Here is an 18,758-nt window from a genome sequence, read left to right on the forward strand (position 1 = left end):
CTCTTTTCTTTCTTTGCCTCTCGTCACTTGTCTGTGTCCCTCAACTCTCAGTGTCTCTCTCTGTCCCCATCTCTGGGTCGACCAACTAGAAGGACACCTCCCTGACACCCAGGTCCTCTTCCGTCTTCACCATCAAGCACTGTTAACACCCCACACGGGCCCCTGGTTCATACAGGTGCTTGATGAACACCTGTTGAACTAACACTGTGAATGACCGAAAGCCCTTTTCTCTCCCGATGCCTCTGGGGCGATCTGCCATTTCTCACTCTGAATCTCTGTGACTCTATCTTAGTCCCTCCCTCAGTTTCCCTCTCTGAGTTTCTCTGCTTTTCATTCAGCTATCCCTCACCTTCTATTTGCAGAAGGCAGTATGACGAAATGGTTATTAATCTGGACTCTGAACACAGATGGCTGAGGCCTGAATCCCAGAGAGCTTGACTGACCCTGATCATTCAGTCAACGTTCGTGGGACTCATTCATTCACTCCACAAATGCGGTAGGGGTGCCAGCGCTGGCCAGGTGTTGTGGCTCTGTCCTGTCTGTCTCCTGCTATGTTTGTGGAAAACCTTCCTTCCTTGGGTCTCTATCCCTCCATCTGTTGGGACAGAATGATCTGCCTTTTCCTGTCTCTGTATCTCCCTGTGTCTCTGACATTCATTGAGCACTGACTCCATGAAGGCGCTGTGCTGGGAGATGCCGGGGACACGGTGGTGACCAAAATGCCCCTGGCTCCGCCCTCACGATGCTCCTAGTTCAGAACCATCACCAGACAGTAACAAACCCATAAGCAGACAGAGGGGTCAGAGCCGGGATGGGGGAATCCAGGGACCCGTAACAGCGCAGAGGAGGTGGCTGTGTGCCCAGCAGAGGGTCAGGCCCAGAGCAGGCATTCAGAAAATGTTTGCTGATGAACAAACTCATGATGAAGGATGCTGTCTGCCATCCTTCCAGTCGCTCAGGCCAACAGGCTTTCAGCCTCCCTCAAGCCCTCTCTTCCTCTCTCACACTTCACATAAGATTTACCAGCAAGTCCTGTTTTAAAATCTACCCTGAGGGAATCCCCTGGTGGTCCAGTGGTTAGGACTCAGCACTTTCACTGCCGGGGCCAAGGTTCAATCCCTGGTCAGGGAACTAAGGTCCCGCAAGCCTCGCCTTGTGGTCAAAAAAAGAAAAAAAAAATCTACCCCAAACCCACCCCCATCTCCCACCTGGACTGGGGCAGTCACCCCTCACTGTCTTCCTGCTCCTGTCCCCTCAGTCTTTCCTGCCCCTGCAGTCAGAGGGAGCCCGTGAACACCTGCGCCCAATCACAGCCCTCCTCTGCCCAGGATCCTCCTATGGCTCCACCTTACACAGAATAAAGCCCAAGTCTCCTCTGTGGCCCACAAGGCCCTGTACGACCTGGCCCCATCACCTTCTTGATCTTATTTCCTCCCTCTTCCCCTCAGTCACTCTGTTTCAGCCACACTGGCTTCCTCAGTGCTCCTCAAATACGTATACTTGGTCCACTCCTACCTCAGGGCCTTTGCACTGATACTTTCTCCCAGATGTCGACACAGCTCCCTCCCTCCTTCAAGACTTCTCTCAAATGTGACCTTCTCAGGGAGGCCTTCCTGACCACAGAGTCTAAAGTTTTACTCATCACCACCCCACCTCCTCCTCCTCCCTACTTTATCTTGTCTCCTTCTCACTCATATACCATTTCTTTTTTGCGGTACGCGGGCCTCTCACTGTTGTGGCCTCTCCCGTTGCGGAGCACAGGCTCCGGACGCACAGGCTCAGCGGCCATGGCTCACAGGCCCAGCCGCTCTGCGACATGTGGGATCTTCCCAGACCGGGGCACAAACCCGTGTCCCCTGCATCGGCAGGCGGACTCTCAACCACTGCGCCACCAGGGAAGCCCTACCATATTTTACTCATTTACCTTGGCGACTCTATCTCCCCCACTAGAATGTCAGCCCCACAGGGACAGGACTAGGCCAGAGGAGCTGAGCTAAGAATTGAACGAGGACGGGGGGACCTCAGGGCTGAGCGGGAGAGGATGTCAGAATTGGGATGGGGAGATGGGGATATCAGAGCCAGGAGGTGGGGAGAGCCATCATGGCCAGGGAGGGAGAGACCTCAGGGTTGGGAAGTGGGACAAGGGGAACCTCAGCCTCAGAAGAGTGTCCAGGGCTGGATGGCCACGCTCACCTTGACCCTGAAGGGACAGCGAGTCTGGTCCACCAGCATGATGTTCTCAGGCTTGAGGTCGGCGTGGATGATGGCTAGCTCCTTGAGCCGGACCAGGGCTCTGAGCACCTGCAGGGTGACCGTGCGGATGTGGCGGGCGGGGAGGGGCACAAAGTTGTTCTCCTTCTGGAATTCGAAAAGGTTTTGCTCCAGCAGTTCAAAGACCAGGTAGAACTTGAGGGCGTCGTGGAAGAACTCGAGGAAACGGACGACGTGGGCCTCCTCTGGGTCCAGGCCCCTCATGCAACGCAGCAGCTTCAGCTCGTTCTTGATGATACGGTTGCGGTAAGCATCGTTCTTCAGGATCTTGATGGCCACCATCTCGCCTGTGCTTTGCCGCCAGCCCTTGGCCACCTCCCCGAAGGTGCCCTTGCCCAGCACCTCGATGATGTCATAGCAGTCAGTCTCCGACTGGATGGTGGCCATGGTGCCTCTGCCACCAGACACTGCCCTGCCGCCACCTCCGCCCCACAGGCTCTGCTTCCGAGGCCTCCCACCCCGACGCTGGCCCCGAGGCCTCCCCAGTGGAGGAAAGAGAACCGCACTCGTGCCTCGCCCTGCGAGGTTCACCCCCACCTCCCTGACAACCCCCAGACACCTGGGCCGCAGGGCAAGTCTGCCAGGGGGAGCACTCTTCCCTCAAAGCCTTCCTGGCTTGGAATGAGGGGCCCCAAGCCCCACTGAATGTGTTCCAGCGTTGCCGAGTGGCTCTGGTTCTGTTGTTGGAGACCTGAGCCCCTGGCTGGAATGGGGGGCGGGGTGGCAGGTAATGCCCCCTCCCCCATCCAGTGGCGGAACCCTAGAGGGGCTGGACAGGAGAAGGATCGACAGAGAGGGGAGTCTGATCGTGGGCCTCGGGCATAGAGGAATGGGACATCCCTAAACAGAGGTGAGGAACGGCAGGCTTCCCGAGCTAGGGGATTTGTGTGTGCGCCCGTGTTCAGAAAACAGCTGCCCCTGCCTGTGGCTGCCCTGGGGAGGCGTGGCTAAAGGGGGGCCATGGTGCAAAGGGTCTTGAATGCCAGGCTAAGGAGTCTGGACTTTGTCCTGAGGGCACTGGGGAGCCACAGAAGGACTTTGAACAAGGAAGGGCAGGTTCAGATTTTTATTTATTTATTTATTTAAATTTTAGCTGCGCCGCTCAACTTGCAGGATCTCAGTTCCCCGACCAGGGATCGATCCTGGACCACAGCAGTGACAGTGCCGAATCCTAACCACTAGGCCACCAGGGAACTCCCCAGGGGCAGATCTGAGTATCAGAAAGCTACTTTGTAAAGAAGAGTGGATTGGACGGGGCAAGAGTGGAGGGCCCCAGCCTGCAGCAGGGCCCAGGTGGGAGAGGTTGGGGAGGCAGGGGAAGAGGCACACAGGAGGCCACGTTGGGGGAAAGGAGGGAGCCGTGCAGGGCTCTGGCCTTGAGAGGGATGGAACATGGACCGGGAGCAGTTTGGCGGAGAGGACGTTAGGAAATTTAACATTAAAACATTTAAACGGGTATTGAGTGTTGTTGGGTTTTTGTTTTTGTTTTTGTTTTGCGGTACGCGGGCCTCTCACTGTTGTGGCCTCTCCCATTGCGGAGCACAGGCTCCGGACGCGCAGGCTCAGCGGCCATGGCTCACGGGCCCAGCCGCTCCGCGGCATGTGGGATCTTCCCGGACCGGGGCATGAACCCGTGTCCCCTGCATCGGCAGGTGGACTCTCAACCACTGCGCCACCAGGGAAGCCTGGTTTGGTTTTTTTTTAATTTTTATTTATTTATTTTGGCCACGCGGCTTGTGGGATCTTAGTTCCCCGACCAGGATTGAATCCGGGCCCCCAGCAGTGAGAGCACAGAGTCCTAATCCGTGGACCACCACAGGGAATTCCCCGTTCCCAGTGCTTTAGAAGCCTTATCTGATCCTTGCAATATACATCTCAATACCTCTATTTTATGGAAGAGAAAATAGAGGCCAAAAGAAATTTTAAAAATGCCTAAGGTCACCCAGGTGGTGCCAGAGGCAGGCTTTGACCCTGAGCAGTCTGGCTCTCGAGCCAAGCTCTGAACCACTGGACACAACCTCCTAGCATCCAGGAGACGTCAGGGGGGTGTGCAGAGATGCAGACGTGCACTGGAGGCCCGTGTGGACCCAGGAGAGGTTTGGGGAATTATCAGCACAGAGGTGAGGAGTGGAAGCTGAGGGGAGGGCGACATGGCCCAGGGAGGGTGTGGGGATGGATGAGGGCCTGGGAGGAGCCCTGAGGGCCCAAGGGACAGGAGGAGAGAGAGGAGGAGTGTGGGAGAGAGAGAAGAGAGCGCTCAGGAAGGAGGAAGGAGCCCTGAGAAGTCAGGACACAGGAGACAGAAGAGGCCCTGAGCGTGGCCACAGACAGGCCACTGAGGACACTGACAGGTCAGCTGTGGCAGGAAGAAAACCTCAAATGCTGGGGGCCTGGGCAAGGGGTGCGCACCAGGAACGTAGGTAACTCCTGCCTTGTTTGGTGCGCATGAAGAGGAAGCATGTGGTGGGTAGTGAGTGACCCAAGGCGGGGTCGGCTTGAAGGAAGAAGGCACTGGAGTAAGTTGGGAGTTTGGGACAACACAAGGGCACTGATCGATAGCCCATCTTCCTCTAGAATGGGAGGGCGGAGATGTGAAGGGAGTGGAGGAGTGGCTATAGTGGCATCAGGGGGAGATTCGGGACTAGACAGCTTGTCTAGGGCATCTCAGAGAGAAATGGGGGAGCCTGGGGACCCTGGAGGGGGCTTAGGGACTTGGATCCTCAGTGGAGATAGGTCCCTGGAGGCTGAGGCCCAGCCCCGACCCTGGGACTTAGTCCTAAGAGGGCAGCCGGGTGCCTGGGGTGGAGGCCCTGGGGTTGTCCTGGCAGGAGTGGGTCCTGCAGCTGGGTTCTGCTGGGGAACTTCCCCAGCTCAGAGGCCCCTGGGAATTCTGAAGGGCTAGGACAGCCTCCTCCCACCAGGCCCACCCCAAGGCCTCCCAGAGTCTCCTCAGACCAGGGATGGCCTGTCTCACTGCACAAAGGATCCCTTCAGGCCATCCTCAAGGGACTCCTTTCTCTGCACCCGCCCCCCCCCCGCCCCCCGCCGCCCAACAAACACACACACAGAGGAGACCTGACACAAAGCTACCTCTGGATTATTTTATTCACATGGCTTGGCAAGATACGGGCAGTCCTGCCAAAGAGCCAGGCACAGACTCCCCGGCCCTGACCCGGTCAGTTGCCCGCCTCCCAGCCCTCTGAGGGTTAGTGCTAGTTATCTCACACACAAAACGAGGAGGGGGATGGGAAGACGGGAAGGGAGTCTCCCTCTGCTGAAGGGTTTCAGATGACGGCAGCCTGAGCCCCCTCCATCCTCGTGGGGCCTGGAGGCCCCGTCTCCGAAAACCCCACATTGGGCAGCCGGACCCGGAATCCACCTTCCTCCTGGGCCTTGGGGCTTAGGGACACCCGGGGGAAGCGGAACTTGGGTGACTTCTCCCCTCCAGGTGACTTGGGGGCCGCCTCGCCCTCCTGCCCCCGAGAGGCCTTGGAAGGGGTAGTCAGGCCCACACGGGGCAAGCGGACTCGGACGCGGCCTCGGCGCCCGGAGGCCCCTTCCCCGCAGCCCTCCTCTTCCTCATCCTCGGGGCTTGGGGAGCCTTCCCCACCGGCCGCCTCGCTCTGGCTGAAGCCCACGCGGGGCAGCCTGAGTTTTGGGTTCTTGGCCTTCTCGGCCTCCTCAACCCCCTCCTTGGCCCGTGCCAGGCCGAACCGGGGCAGCCGCATCTTGAGCTTGTGTCCGGCATCCCCCTCGCCCTCGGACACCTGGTATTCAGCATGGCTGCCCACAGCGGGCGGGGAGAGCTCCACGTCAGGCAGCGAGAGGTGGAAGGTGCGCTCGGCCCCTGGGGGCTGGTCCCTAGGCCTCTCACCCCCGGCCGCATCTCTAGCCCCCAGTGTGGGCATCTTCAGCCTCAGCCCACCCTCACCTGTGGCTGCCTCACCCACCTGCACCTCTCGGCTCAGCCCCACGTCCAGCTCAAGCTGGGGCACTGTCACAGCGGGCATCTTGAAGACACCCTCACCCACGAGCAGCTCACCACCCACCACCTGGGCTCCAGGTAGAGACAAGGTCACCTGAGGCACCTGGATCCTATAGCCTGGTGTGCCCTCTGCTGGAGGAGGTGCATTCTTGGCCTGCTGCCCGGGGGTGGCACCCAGGTCAGCCTCCCCAAAGCTGGGCAGCTCCACCTGGGGCAGGGAGATGCATAGCGGCACCCTCGGCCCCCCATCCTGGCCCTCAGTGCCCACCTGCCTGGTTGCGGACATTTGCCCTTCCTCCTGGGCCCCCAGAGTAACCAATTCCACCTCAGGGATCTTAAGCTGCACAGCCGTGGACTCTGGCTTTTCCCCGGGGCTGACTCGCCCCCCCTGGATTTCTGCTTCCTTCCCTCGAGCCAGCCCAAAGGAGGGCATCTTCAGCTTGGGCATCTTCACCCTCGCATCCCAACCCCTGCTCTTGCCCTCCAACTCAGCCGCCCCTGGCACTAGTTCTCCTGCCTCGCTGTCCCGGCCTCTGACCCCAAACCTGGGCAGGCCGAACCTGGGCCCCTTGAGCTTGGCATCAGTCCCTGCCACCTCCACCTTGCCTGTGGGCAGATGGGAATCCAGGCTGAGCTGTGGGACAGACAGATCGAGGGCGGGCAGCAGGCCTGCCTCCCCCGTCCCTCTGGCCTCCGCCTCGGTGCCCACCCGAGCCTTGGGGAGTGAGATGGCAAACTTGGACACCTTCAGCTTGGTGGCTCGTCCAGCCCCCTCAGCCTCTGCCTTGGTCACCTTTGGCCCCGAGAGTCCAAACTTGGGCAGGGAGAACTTGGAGGAAGGCTTGACTTTCACCTCCGTCAGCTCTACTTGCCCTTCCTCAACCTCCACTGTGGGCAGCTGTGGCGTGACGATCTCAACGGAGGGCAACCAGAAGGCCATTTTCCCGACCCCTGCTTCCACCCCAGGGGCTTCTGACTGCTCCACCTTGCCCATGTCGGCTGCTGGGACCTGCCCCTCCAGGCCGAAGGCCCCGGGCAGGTCTAGTTCCACTGAGGGCAGCGTGAGAGGGGGGACACCCACACGAGCCTCGCTGCCCATCTCTGGCTTCAGACAGGGAAGTGTCACCAGCTTCCCCAAGACCTCAGCACTAGCCTCATCTGGCTTGCCTCGAGATGGGGACTCTGCCCTCCCTAGCTTAGGCATAGTCATCTTGGACATCTTGAAGCCAGATTCCACCCCCTCTGCTTCCTCTGCCCTGGCAGCTTTTAGCTGTACCTCTGGAGCCTTGGGCAGCTTCACCTCAGGTGCCTTCGGCAGATGCACATCTGGGACCCTTGGCGCCTGCACTTCTGGCAGCCGCATCTCCGACACCTTTGGCAGCTGCACTTCCGGGAGGTGCACGTCTGGCACGACTATCTCAGGCAACTTGGGGAGTTTTATCTCCGAGATTTTTGGCAGCTGTACCTCTGGGAGTCGCACCTCTGGCACAGCCATCTCGGGCACCTTCGGGAGCTTCATCTCGGGGAGTTTCACGTCGGGGACTTTCATCTCTGAGACTTTTGGCAGCTGCACTTCCGGGAGGTGCACGTCCGGCATGGCCATCTCGGGCAACTTGGGGAGTTTTATCTCCGAGACTTTTGGCAGCTGTACCTCTGGGAGTCGCACCTCCGGTACAGCCATCTCGGGCACCTTCGGGAGCTTCATCTCGGGGCATTTCGTCTCGGGTACCTTTGGCAGCTTCAGCTCTGGAACTTTCGGGAGCTGCACTTCTGGGAGCTGCACTTCTGGCACGGCCATCTCAGGCACCTTTGGCAGCTTCAGCTCTGGAACTTTTGGCAGCTGCACCTCTGGAAGCCTCACCTCTGGCACGGCCATCTCCGGCACTTTTGGGAGTTTCATCTCTGACACTTTGGGGAGCTCCACCTCTGGGAGTCGCACATCTGGAAGGGCTGCCTCGGGCATTTTGGGGAGCTTGACGTCTGGGGCCTTGGGGAGCTTCACCTCAGGCCCCTTGGGCACCTTGACCTCAGGCGGCGAGACCCCGATGCCAAAGGAGGGCATCTTGATGGTGGGCAGCTTCAGCTTGCTCTCAATGGCTTCAGGGGCAGCGGGCCGGGGCTCCAGGAGAGAAAGCCCAAAGGTGGGCATTCGAAGTTTGGGCCCCTTCACCCTGGCCTCAGGGCTGCCCTTGGCCACCTTAGCCTCAGCAACTTCCTTTGCTCGAGCCCCAAAGCGGGGGAAACTGAGGCGGGGCATCTTCAGGGCCACCTCAGGCGCCTCTACTCGGGCTTCCACCTCTGCACCAGGCAAGGCCAGGTCCACCTCCACCGTAGGCGCTGCCACGTCCAGGGTGGGCACCGTCACTGCCACAGCCCCTTCCTGGGTCTCCAGGCAGGGAAGTGTGGGCAGAGTGGGTAGCGAGGGCAAGGTGGGCAGCTCCACTTGGGGGACCTGGATCCCTCCAGCTGCAGGCTCCACAGCAGGTGCAGCTGGGGCTCCCAGCCCAAGGGTTGGCAAGTGGAGGGCAAAGCCGCTGACTACCTCTGCTGCAGGGGCCACCTCCCCCTTGGGGGCTGCGACCTGGGGGACACCCACCTCAGCACCCGGCAGCCGAGGCCCAACCAGCTCCACCTGGGGAGCTGTGAATCGGGCTCCTGCAGCCACCTCGGCCTCTGCTTTGGCCTTCCTGGGGGGAGGAGCTGCAGCTGCCAGTCGGGCTACCTGGGCCTCTTCAGCCACTTCTCGGACACGTAGCCGAGGCAGCTGGAGGCGCCGGCGGGTGGGGGCAGCTGGGACAGGACCTTTAACAGCCTCGGCTTTGAGGCCTCGACGCAGACGGGAGAACTTGGGAAAGGAGAATTCGACGTCAACAGGGGCCAGGTCTGCAGGGACCCCCAGGGCCCCGGGCACCACCATCTTCTTCTTCTTCACAGGGGACAGACTCTGGATGTTCTGGGGAGAGAGGAGAGAGGCAGGAGGCGGTGGGACAGTGGGAGGCCTGCGGTGGACAGGGGGAGCCCCATGTGGTTATTTTACCAGGCTGAGGATGTGCTGGATTGAGCATCTTGTCCCCAAAACACCATCCCCACTTCCTGCCTGTCATTTCACCCTTACTGCCCCGGAAGGCAAAGACTTTATTTAGAATCTTACAGTGAATCAACAGGAGTGTAGAAACTGTGACCCAGGACTTCTGGCTCCTCCTCCAGGATTTTCCCCCAAACCCTCACTCTAGAGATGGGGAAACTGAGGCCCAAGGAGGGAAAGAAACTTGTCAAGGGTCACTCAGCAGTAAATGAGCTGCCCTCAGGCTTGAACCTGGCCTCTCTGGTTCAGAGCGCCCTGGTTCAGGACCCCTGACGAGGTGGGTGAGGGTCCTGGTTTGGGATGGGTGGGTTCCCCTCCCCAGGGAGGAGTTTAGGGGCAGAGAACAGGAGGCAGTGGATGGGATTAGCGCTGGGTTAGTGACGAGACAGAGGGCAAGGCTGGCCCACCAGTGTGGGGCAGTGGGGCTCATGGCGCAGAGACAGGATTGCTGGGGCAGTCCAGGGCCGTAACCGGGCTAAGCACGCGTACCAGCTTGGCCACCTTGGCCCGCGGGCCCTTGATCTCGTAGCCAGCCACGGTCCCAGACCGCAGCGCCAGGTCCCCGGTGGGCACAGTGCGCTTCAGGCAGAAGGAGACCTTGTAAGGCTCGGCGCATTGCAGCAGGCGTAGTGCGTCCTCGTACTTGAAGTTCTCGAAGAACACTCGGGCGCTCAGCAGCTGGTCCCCTGCAGGCCAGGTGGAGGTGGGCGGGGCGTGGGCATCTCTCGGCTCCGCCCAGGCCTGGTTCCGCCCACTTCTCTGGAGCCTGTGCAGCGAGGCGCCTCCCAAATTTTTGGCCCCGCCTATACCCGAGCGCAGGATTGAGACGCAAAGTTCCTCCTAGTTTGAGGTTCTGACGCTTAAGGACAAAGCCACGGCCTCGGCCTTAGCCCCGTCTCCCTCACTGAGCAAATCCAAGCCCATTCAGGTCACACCCCTCCCCTTCCTACTCCCCTCCCCCATCCTCACACTTCAGACACTAACTTTGCTTCTTTTACTGAGAGAACAGAATCAGAAGAGAACTTCCAGAAGCTCCCGCCCCATTATTCAACCCTCTGATCCTGTGGCGATTTTCTCCACTCTCCACCTGTTCTAGGTAGGGATAAACCATCCCCACTCCTGGCTCTGGTCAATCCCTCCACCACCTTTTCAGGGACACACTCCAGCAATTCTCCCCTCTCTCCCCACATTATCAATTTGTCCTTCTCGTCTACATTATTCCCATCAGCATACAACATACCATTCTTTCTCTCATAAGAAAGTTTGTCTTGACCTCACTCCTTCTGGAGCTCCTGCCCCATTTATCTGTTCACCTTGATGGCAAAATTCATTGAGCTGTCTAGCTGCATTATTTCTACCTCTCTGATTACACTTTTGACACCCGCTTCCCAGAGCCTTGGACTGCTCCTCTCAAGATGCTATGCAGTGACCTCTGTGTAGTTAAGTCCAATGGTCAAGTCCCAGACTTCATCTGCTTGAACCCCTGCTTGAGACCCAAATGATATCCAGAATCCAAACCCTTCTCTTCATCTCCAGTAACACTCTTTTGGCCCCAAGCATCACCAATCTCTTACCTGGAAGATCACAGTAGCCTCTTTTCCTGCTCCCCATCCTGCCCCCCACCACCCCCAGTCTACCGCTAACACAGCATTTCAACACAGTCAATTCATGTTCTTTCTTCACTCACAAACCTTCCAGATTAAAAGTCAAAGTCTTCCCCATGGCCTATAAGGCTCTCTAAAAACGACCCTTTCTCTTACCTCTCTGGCCTCATCTCTTACTCTACTCTTCACTAACTCCATCCATCCTGGCTTCCTTGCTGTTCCTCCAACAAGCCAGGCACGCTCCCATCTTGGGGCATTTGCACTGGCTGTTCTCTCTGCCTGGAATGCTCCTCCAGATGGCCACATAGCTCATTCCCTTACCTTCTTCAGGCCTTTCTGCTCTTCCTGGCTCACCCTATTTAAAAATGCAGCTTCCGGGACTTCCCCGGTGGCACAGTGGTTAAGAATCCGCCTGCCAATGCAGGGGACACGGGTTCGAGCCCTGGTCCGGGAAGATCCCACATGCCGCAGAGCAACTAAGCCCGTGTGCCACAACTACTGAGCCCACGCGCCACAACTACTGAAGCCCACGCGCCTAGAGCCTGTGCGCCACAACAAGAGAAGCCACTGCAATGAGAAGCCCACCCACCACTACAAAGAGCAGCCCCCAATCGCCACAACTAGAGAAAGCTCGGGAGCAGCAATGAAGACCCAACGCAGCCATAAATAAATAAATAAATAAATAAATAAATATTTTAAAATGCAGCTTCCGTCCTGGAATCCGTAAGCATATATCGCCTTCTAATTTACTGTGTATTTTACATATTTTGCTTAAATATGTCTCTCCTCACTAGAACGTAAGCTCCATAAGTGCAGAGAGTGTTATCTGTTTTGTTCACTGCAGTAGCCCAAGCACCCAGAATAAATCTGGAAATAGAAGGCACTTAGTAAATAGTTGTTGCATGAATAAATCACATCAGCCTCAGCCATGTTACCTAAAATATCCCTTACTAAGCTCCCCTCCCCACCCCCTCCAAGTTGTTAACTCCGCCTCTTTTCTTCAGCCTCAACAACAAAACAATAACTAGCACTTACTTAGTGCTTACCATGTGCCACTTAGCTACGTGCTGTGTTTTCAAACATTTAATCCACATAATAACCCTATGAGATAAGTACTAGAATTAGTCCCATTTTAGAGGTGAAAAAACCGAGGCACAGAAAGATCACAAGATAGTAAACTGCACATCTGGGAGTCGAACCGAGACAATGAACCTCCAGAGCTCCTGCTCGGATCAACCGCAAAGCCGATAGGTAACACAAAGCCCCGCCCCTAGCCCTTAACCCCGCCTCCTGGTCCCAGTACCCAGGGCAGCTTCCCAACCCCGCCCCCGCAGGAAAGCCCCGCCCCATGCCCCCGCCCCGCTCACCTTCCTGCAGGCTGAGGCTCCTAGCCGCAGGTGAGTCCTCACGCAGCTCGCGGACGAAGATTCCCTCCTTGCCGCCGCCGGCTACGTTGATGCCGCTGACCCCGGTCTGCGCCTCCGTCTCCACGATGATCTCCACCAACTCCGCCCGCCTCAGCTCCTGCGGAGGGCGGCGAGGGGTCGCCATGGGGCGCTAGGGCGGGACTTCGCCCAGAGCCCGCCATTGAGCTTAAAAGCGGCTCTTAACCGGGTCCTCAGGGCACAGGCGCCTCGGCGGGGCTCAGGCAGGTTGCGCGGGCCCACCCTCTCCAGCATCTCCCCTTTAAGTGAGCCCGAGGGCCGCTCGCTCAGTGAGACCCCGCGAAAGGGTTCAACGGCTCTCGAGGCTCACAGGCCTGGTGGAGCCCCAGACAGCTGTCGGGAGAGGCGGGGCGCGGGATGGTGTTGTAGAGTAGGGGCGGGGTGGGGAGGCCAGAGAGAACCTGAGTTGTGACTGAGAGGCGGGCCTGATATGAGGGCGGGGCTGTGCCTCCCCCAGGGGCGTGGCCAGTTCGGGGCGGAGCTAGGGTTGGAGCATTTGCGGATAGAGGACGGTTTCCTGAGAGGAGCGGCGAAAGATAGGAGATGGATGAGGCTAGAGTGTAACCGTGGAGGTGCGGAGGGGACCCATAGTCTGTGGACGGGCTTGAATTATGGGGAGGGGCTTTAATAACAGCAGAACAGGGGTGGGATGGAGGATGGGGTCCCGAAGAAAGGGCCGACCCTTAGTGGTGCGGTATGGAGGGGTGCAGGTGGGACTGGCCTCCTTGAAGGCTTGATGTGTGTGACTGTGCCCTATTGTGGACTCTATGACCCCAAGCCCTGCATAACGCCCATTGGAGAGGGAATCCAGTGAAGAAGCGTGCGTGGGTAATGAGTGGTGGGCTGGCAGATGTGGTATTCCTGGCATTTACTGTAAATGGTGCTGACCTGGCCCTGGCCCAGCAGTGCACTGTGGGATCCGCACCCGGGCTTCCCAGAAGAAACAGTGAAAGGCCTCAGTTCCACAACCATCCAGGAACCCAATCTGCTGTGTGTCTTGGTGGCGGGGGGGGGGGGGACTTTGCCCTCTCTGGACCCATTTCCCTACTGTAAAGTTGGGTAACATGGGTGTACTGGAAGGAGTCTCTGACTGTGAGCTGAGACCTGAAGCAACAGAGATGTGAGGGGTTGCTGTAGTGGGTAGTGCATTGAGGCTGGTACAGACTGGGGTTGAGCCCAGGGCTTGGAGAGGGGAAAGCAGGTCTGGCCAGATGCCCCACAGCAGTGGCCCCGGGACTGGAGAGCTGGGCGGGGCATGGTGAGAAGGGGTAGGAAGAGTTGTGGTAGAGGCAGCAGGGAAAAGCATGACCATCACCACCACCCTTAGGCCCTGGGCTAAGCATTTTATGTGTGGCATCTCCTTTCATCCTCCCCACAGCTTGGGCAGTCACAGAGTAGGACACAAAGGTCCAGAGAAGTGAAGTGACTGCCTAATGCCACACAGCAAGTTAAGCGGTGGGGCCTCAACCTCAGGTCTGTGACCTCAGAGCCCGTAAGCCGTCCTGTAGGCAGTGGCCTCCGTGCACTTTACTCCCTGCCTGCCACCCCTCGGCCTCAGCTTGACTCCTGTAAAAGGAGACCTACTCTGTGCCTGGCATCCAATGGGATGCAGTCAGCGCTAGTCCTCCATCTCCATAACAGTGAAAGCCGTTAACATTCGAGGAGGCTTCCTAGGTACCAGGCCCTGGGCAAATGACACAAGTGTGAGTCCTCAGCACCCTCAGAGGTGGGGACCATTGCTCCATTTCACCGATGGGGAAACTGAGGGTTAGAAAGTTCAGGTCATCTGTTCAGGGCTGTACAGCTGAAGTGATAGGGTTGGGATGTAAGCCCATGGGTCCAAAGCCCATGTCTTTAACCCCTACACCATCCTGCCTCTTCTGATGAAGGGTTTCTACTCTATTTTTTAAAACTTATTATTGTTAATATAATTCCATTATGCTCAATGAATTAGCTTCTTTGAATCTTAGTCTGTGCCAGGTACTGTGTTAAGCACATTACAAATGTTAATTTTTTTTTTCCTTCACAGTGACCCATAAAATAGGCCCTGCAGCTATCTCCATTTCACAGATGGGGAGACTGAGGCACAGAGAAGCCAGGAAGTGTTGCCTTGCTACCCTAGTCCGTGCCTCCCACCAAGGCCCCACAAGCCCCCCTTGCAGGATGTGTTGGGCACTCACCTCAGCACTCTGGCTCCTGGCCTCCATGGCGCTGCTGGGAGTCACCTGGGCCCCAGGCTCCTGCTTCCTCTCTCCCTTCTGCTGCAGGACCAGTTTCAGTTCTGCATGGAGCAGCTGCCTCTGAGCCTGCAGGGGCAGGGATGGAGGCTTGAGGCCAGGAATGGAGGCTTGAGGCCAGGAGAGGATGAGAGGAGAAGGCTGGGCTTAAAGGGAGAGGTCAAGGTAGGTATGGGAAGGGGAGAAGGGCCCCCCATCCCAGCTGTCCTCTTACCGCTGCCTGGGAACAAGCACCCCCTCCTAACAGGAGCCCAGCCTGGGGTGGTGCACAGTCGTCTGCGGGGCTCGCGCCCTTCCTCTGGGGTCTCGCTGCCTGCCAGGGAGAGACCAGGTCATGAGGCTCCAGACAGGCCAGGGAGGGGCAGGGAGGGGCATGTGGCACCAGCCAGTGCTCACCTCAGGGTCACCTCCAGCTCCTTGGGCCTCCTGGGTCCGGGGCTCTAAGAAGAATAACGTGAGCATTACTATCAGCTAACCCCACTGATTGCTTCCTGAGTGTCTGACCCTTCCCACACTCTGTCAGTACTCTATCCCCAGGAATTCCCTGGCAGTCTAGTGGTTAGGACTCCACGCTTCCACTGCAGGGGGCACAGGTTTGATCACTGGTCAGGGAACTAAGATCCTGCATCCTGCACAGTGTGGCCAAAAAAAAAAAAAAAAAAAAGGGGGGTACTCTATCCCCATAGTGCAGGTGGGCAGGTGGGGGCACTAAGGCTCAGAAGACCTTTATCCAAGGTGACACGGCAGTATAGCCAGAACTGACTCCTAGGCCTTTCTGACAGCAGAGCCCCTACGCCAACCACCTCAGCTGACTGAGGGGGCCAAATTCACTGTAAAATCATTATATCCACTGCCATGTACTCCCTGTAGGCAAATCACCTCACCTCTCTGTGCCTCAGTCTCCTCATCTATAAAATGGGGAGAATGAGGGCACCTACCTCCCAGGGCTGTTAGGAGGGTCAAATGTGTTTGTAAATATACAGTGCCAGGCACATGGTGGGCACTTCATAAGCACTTGGTATGATTATCACTAAGAGCTTCCTGTGGTCTTGATCTTGTGTCGAATATCCCATGGGGGTCATTGCATGTGGATTTCAGAACACCCCTGTGAGGTCAATACAATTACTGAGCTTGTTACAAAGAAAACACCTGAGGCTGGGAGAAGGAAAGTCACTTTCCTGGGTCACAAGTGACCCAGCCAGGACTTGAACTTGTCTGATAATAACTAACGGGCATTGCGTGGTTACTCTTTGCCAGTCCTCTGCTAAGACCTTCACTTTCCACCTCACCGCAGAAAACCCTAACCCCACAACACTGTAAATCAACTATACTCCAATAAAAAATAATTAAAAAAAAAAAAAAGAGAGAAAACCCTAAGCCCTGAGAGAGGCCAGGGACCTTGCTCAAGGTCACAGCACAGCGGGAAGGAGGTAGAGCCAGGATTTTCGTGCAGCCTCCCCGACAGGCCCTTCTGGGGAAAAGGGGATGGATCCTGTCTCCCTCCTCCGAGCCCCCGACTCTGGCCTTGTCCTCCCAGTCCCCAGCTGGCATGCCAACCCGCCAACCCCCACTCCACAGGGAAAGGTCAGGCCTCACGCGGCACATTCCCTCAAACAATGGCCCATCTGCTGTGCCCAGTCACATTCCACCCCTGCCCACCCACCCCCAACTGCACAATGGCCCTTCATAGCCCACCACTGGCCAGGATAGAGGACACTGGGACCCCCTCAATGCTCCAGCTGTACCCACTTCACTGGTTGCCCCCCACCCCACAGTGTCAGAAGGCTCCTCTCTGGCTCTCCTAGGGGTCCTGGTCTCCCCTGTGAGCCCCCAGCCCCTCCAAGTAGTGCTTGGCTCCCACATCTGGATTATTTCCTCTGAACTGGGCCTTATGCTGGCACCCTTAGGCCTCGAAATCACTCTGGATGTGATGGCTATTTTAGGGTTGAAAACTGAGGCTCAGAGAGGGCAAGTGACCTGTCTGGGGTCACACAGCTAGGACCTGTGCCCTTGACCCCAACTCTGTACCTTCACTTGTGTTGGTGGCTCTGAGCACTGGAGGAGGCCCAAGCAGCAAAACAGCTGAGGCAGGAGTTGGGCTGGGCAGAGGGGATCAAGGGTGCCAGGAACACGCATTTTTAGAGGGACCTCGTTGGTGCCAACCCTGAGCCAGGCAGACACTTTATAGACATGGCCTCATGGTACCCCATTTTACTGATGAGTAAATTAGGGTTAAGAAACGGGATATCACAGGGAATTCCCTGGCGGTCCAGTGGTTAGGATTCCGTGCTTCCACTGCAGGGGCCCCGGGTTCGATCCCTCGTCAGGGAACTAAGATCCCACATGCCACGTGGCCTGGCCAAAAAAAAAAAAAGAGCCAGGGTGTCACGGTGAGGGAGTTGGGACTTGGACCCAGGTCTGAAATGCTAACTCTGACTCCCTGATATAATGTAGTATCCTGAGCCGGGGGTGAGAGAAGCCTGCTACTTGTAGGAGGTGGTGGAGATGGAGGGGAGGATCCCCTAGGCCGCAAGCTCCCTGCTCCAGGACAGGCCAGAGAAGGTCACACCCAGAGGCTGGCACAGGAAGCTCAGCCAGGGTGAGGGCTTCTTCATCCCTGCCCGGGACAGCTGCCCAGCCCAGGTTATATTTAGCCCAGCTGTGCCCTTCCTGAGCCACGTACCCAGCTCCTGGGGTGGGATGGGGTGGGAGCAGCTTCGGAAGGAAGCAGCTTTGGAAGGGCCCAACCCCGGGTACTCTCTGTTCCCAGATCTGCCTGTCCCACTAGGCAGGGGAAGGAGGGGTAGGGAGGTGGGGTTGGGGGGGCTGACTTGTGTTAGGGGAAGATCTAATGGAGATTCCCTGGAGAATCAAGGCCAGGCAGGACCCTCCAGAGGCCAACAGCCCACTTCTTGAGCGATTCCTGTGACGCTGCCCTAGTACATTCCTGAGCTTCCAGAATTCTTAGAGTCCCCATTTCTTGAGCACTTACTATGTGCAAAGATCCTTCCCTGCCTGGGCTCATTAACTCCTGAAAACACCTCCCTGGGGAAATCACAACTTAGATGCCCATTTAAGATATCACTCATGCCCTTCAGGGTGGCTGGGGTGAGGGGTTGTCATTTGTACCCTGGGCCCCTCAGCCGAGCTGGGCCTGCTGAGGAATCCCCCAGATTTGCCTCACTGTACCCTCCTCCCCCCACCATGGCTGGCGCCAGCCTCGTTTAGGAATTCTCCCCTCTCAGAGCCTCAGCCACCCCAACCACCAGAGGGATCTGGTGCCCTTGCAATGGGAGTGGGGGGTAGATCTGACTCATCCGGGCCCCTAGGCGTTGTCTGAGGCCATCTAGTGATGTGGGGGGGAGAGGCATTCTGGCGGTGGCTTCCAGCTGCCTCCGTTAGGGCCTGCTCCAGCACTCTTCAGGTTTGAATACTTGGGCAAGGTATTTCACCTCTCAGGGCCTCAGCTTCTTCATCTGTACAATGGAGCCGATAAGACTGGCTTTGAGGAATTGTGAGGCAACAGCAGGTGCTTAGAATATTCAGAGAATGTAGTAAGTGCTCAAGGAACATAAACTAGTCTCTGACAGCAAGTGCGTCTGTGCATCTCAAAGTGTCTCATATCCAGCCTTTGCTCACAGTGGCCCCACTTTCTCCCCTACCAAAGAGGAGCTTCGGGTGAGGGACAAAATGCAGCTCGGGCACCAGCCTCCAACCAACAAGATCAGCCTTGCCTCCCCAGCACTCTATTCCAGGAACAAAAAATCCTGTCCCACCCTCAGCATCCTGCCCCAGCTCTTTATAAGCAGCAACTCATCTACACTCATGTCAGCCCTGGGAGGTAGCCTCCCTCAGCCCATTTTAGAGATGGGAAAGCAGAGGCACAAAGAATGAAATAACTTGCCCAAGACGACACAGCTAGAAATAAGAGAACATTGGGATTTGAACCCAGGGTCTGGTTCCAAGGTCTGTACCTTTAACTCCTATACCACGCAGCCTCCTGGGCCCCAGACACCCTCCCAGCACCTCCCAAGATCCTGGGTCTCATTCCCAGGGCTTCTCAGCCTGGCCAGGAAGGGAATTGGCAGGCCGGTCTCTTACCACTGGGCCTCCAGACACCTTGAGAGCTCC

General features: G+C 57.5%; 2 protein-coding genes across 4 annotated transcripts in view; both read right to left on the minus strand.

The window, feature by feature from the left end:
* HIPK4 (homeodomain interacting protein kinase 4) overlaps positions 1-2,658 on the minus strand; it is a gene marked incomplete at its 5' end in the record, with an annotated part of 6,965 nt that extends 4,307 nt beyond the window's left edge. Inside the window, one exon of the mRNA XM_082607437.1 lies at positions 2,194-2,658. Within this exon, the coding sequence (XP_082463563.1) occupies positions 2,194-2,658 (465 nt within the window). The remainder of the gene's footprint in view (positions 1-2,193) is intronic.
* Positions 2,659-5,358: 2,700 nt separating this feature from the next.
* PRX (periaxin) lies at positions 5,359-18,758 on the minus strand (the record flags this gene model as incomplete). 3 transcript variants are annotated; one of them, XM_082608300.1, is made up of 7 exons in its annotated part: positions 5,359-9,209; positions 9,831-10,027; positions 12,313-12,469; positions 14,571-14,696; positions 14,842-14,940; positions 15,024-15,067; positions 18,729-18,758. In XM_082608300.1, the coding sequence occupies 4 exons, from the start codon at positions 14,595-14,597 to the stop codon at positions 5,556-5,558; spliced, it is 4,035 nt and encodes a 1,344-aa protein (XP_082464426.1). In that variant the 3' UTR covers positions 5,359-5,555. The 3 variants fall into 3 exon arrangements, with proteins under 3 accessions (XP_082464426.1, XP_082464425.1, XP_082464427.1); XM_082608299.1 differs by lacking the exon at positions 18,729-18,758 and having other exon boundaries at positions 15,024-15,089; XM_082608301.1 differs by lacking the exons at positions 9,831-10,027; positions 14,571-14,696; positions 14,842-14,940; positions 15,024-15,067; positions 18,729-18,758 and having other exon boundaries at positions 12,313-12,400.

This window comes from Mesoplodon mirus (genome assembly GCF_964341445.2).
Source record: "Mesoplodon mirus genome assembly, chromosome: 19".
Taxonomy (NCBI): domain Eukaryota; kingdom Metazoa; phylum Chordata; class Mammalia; order Artiodactyla; family Ziphiidae; genus Mesoplodon; species Mesoplodon mirus.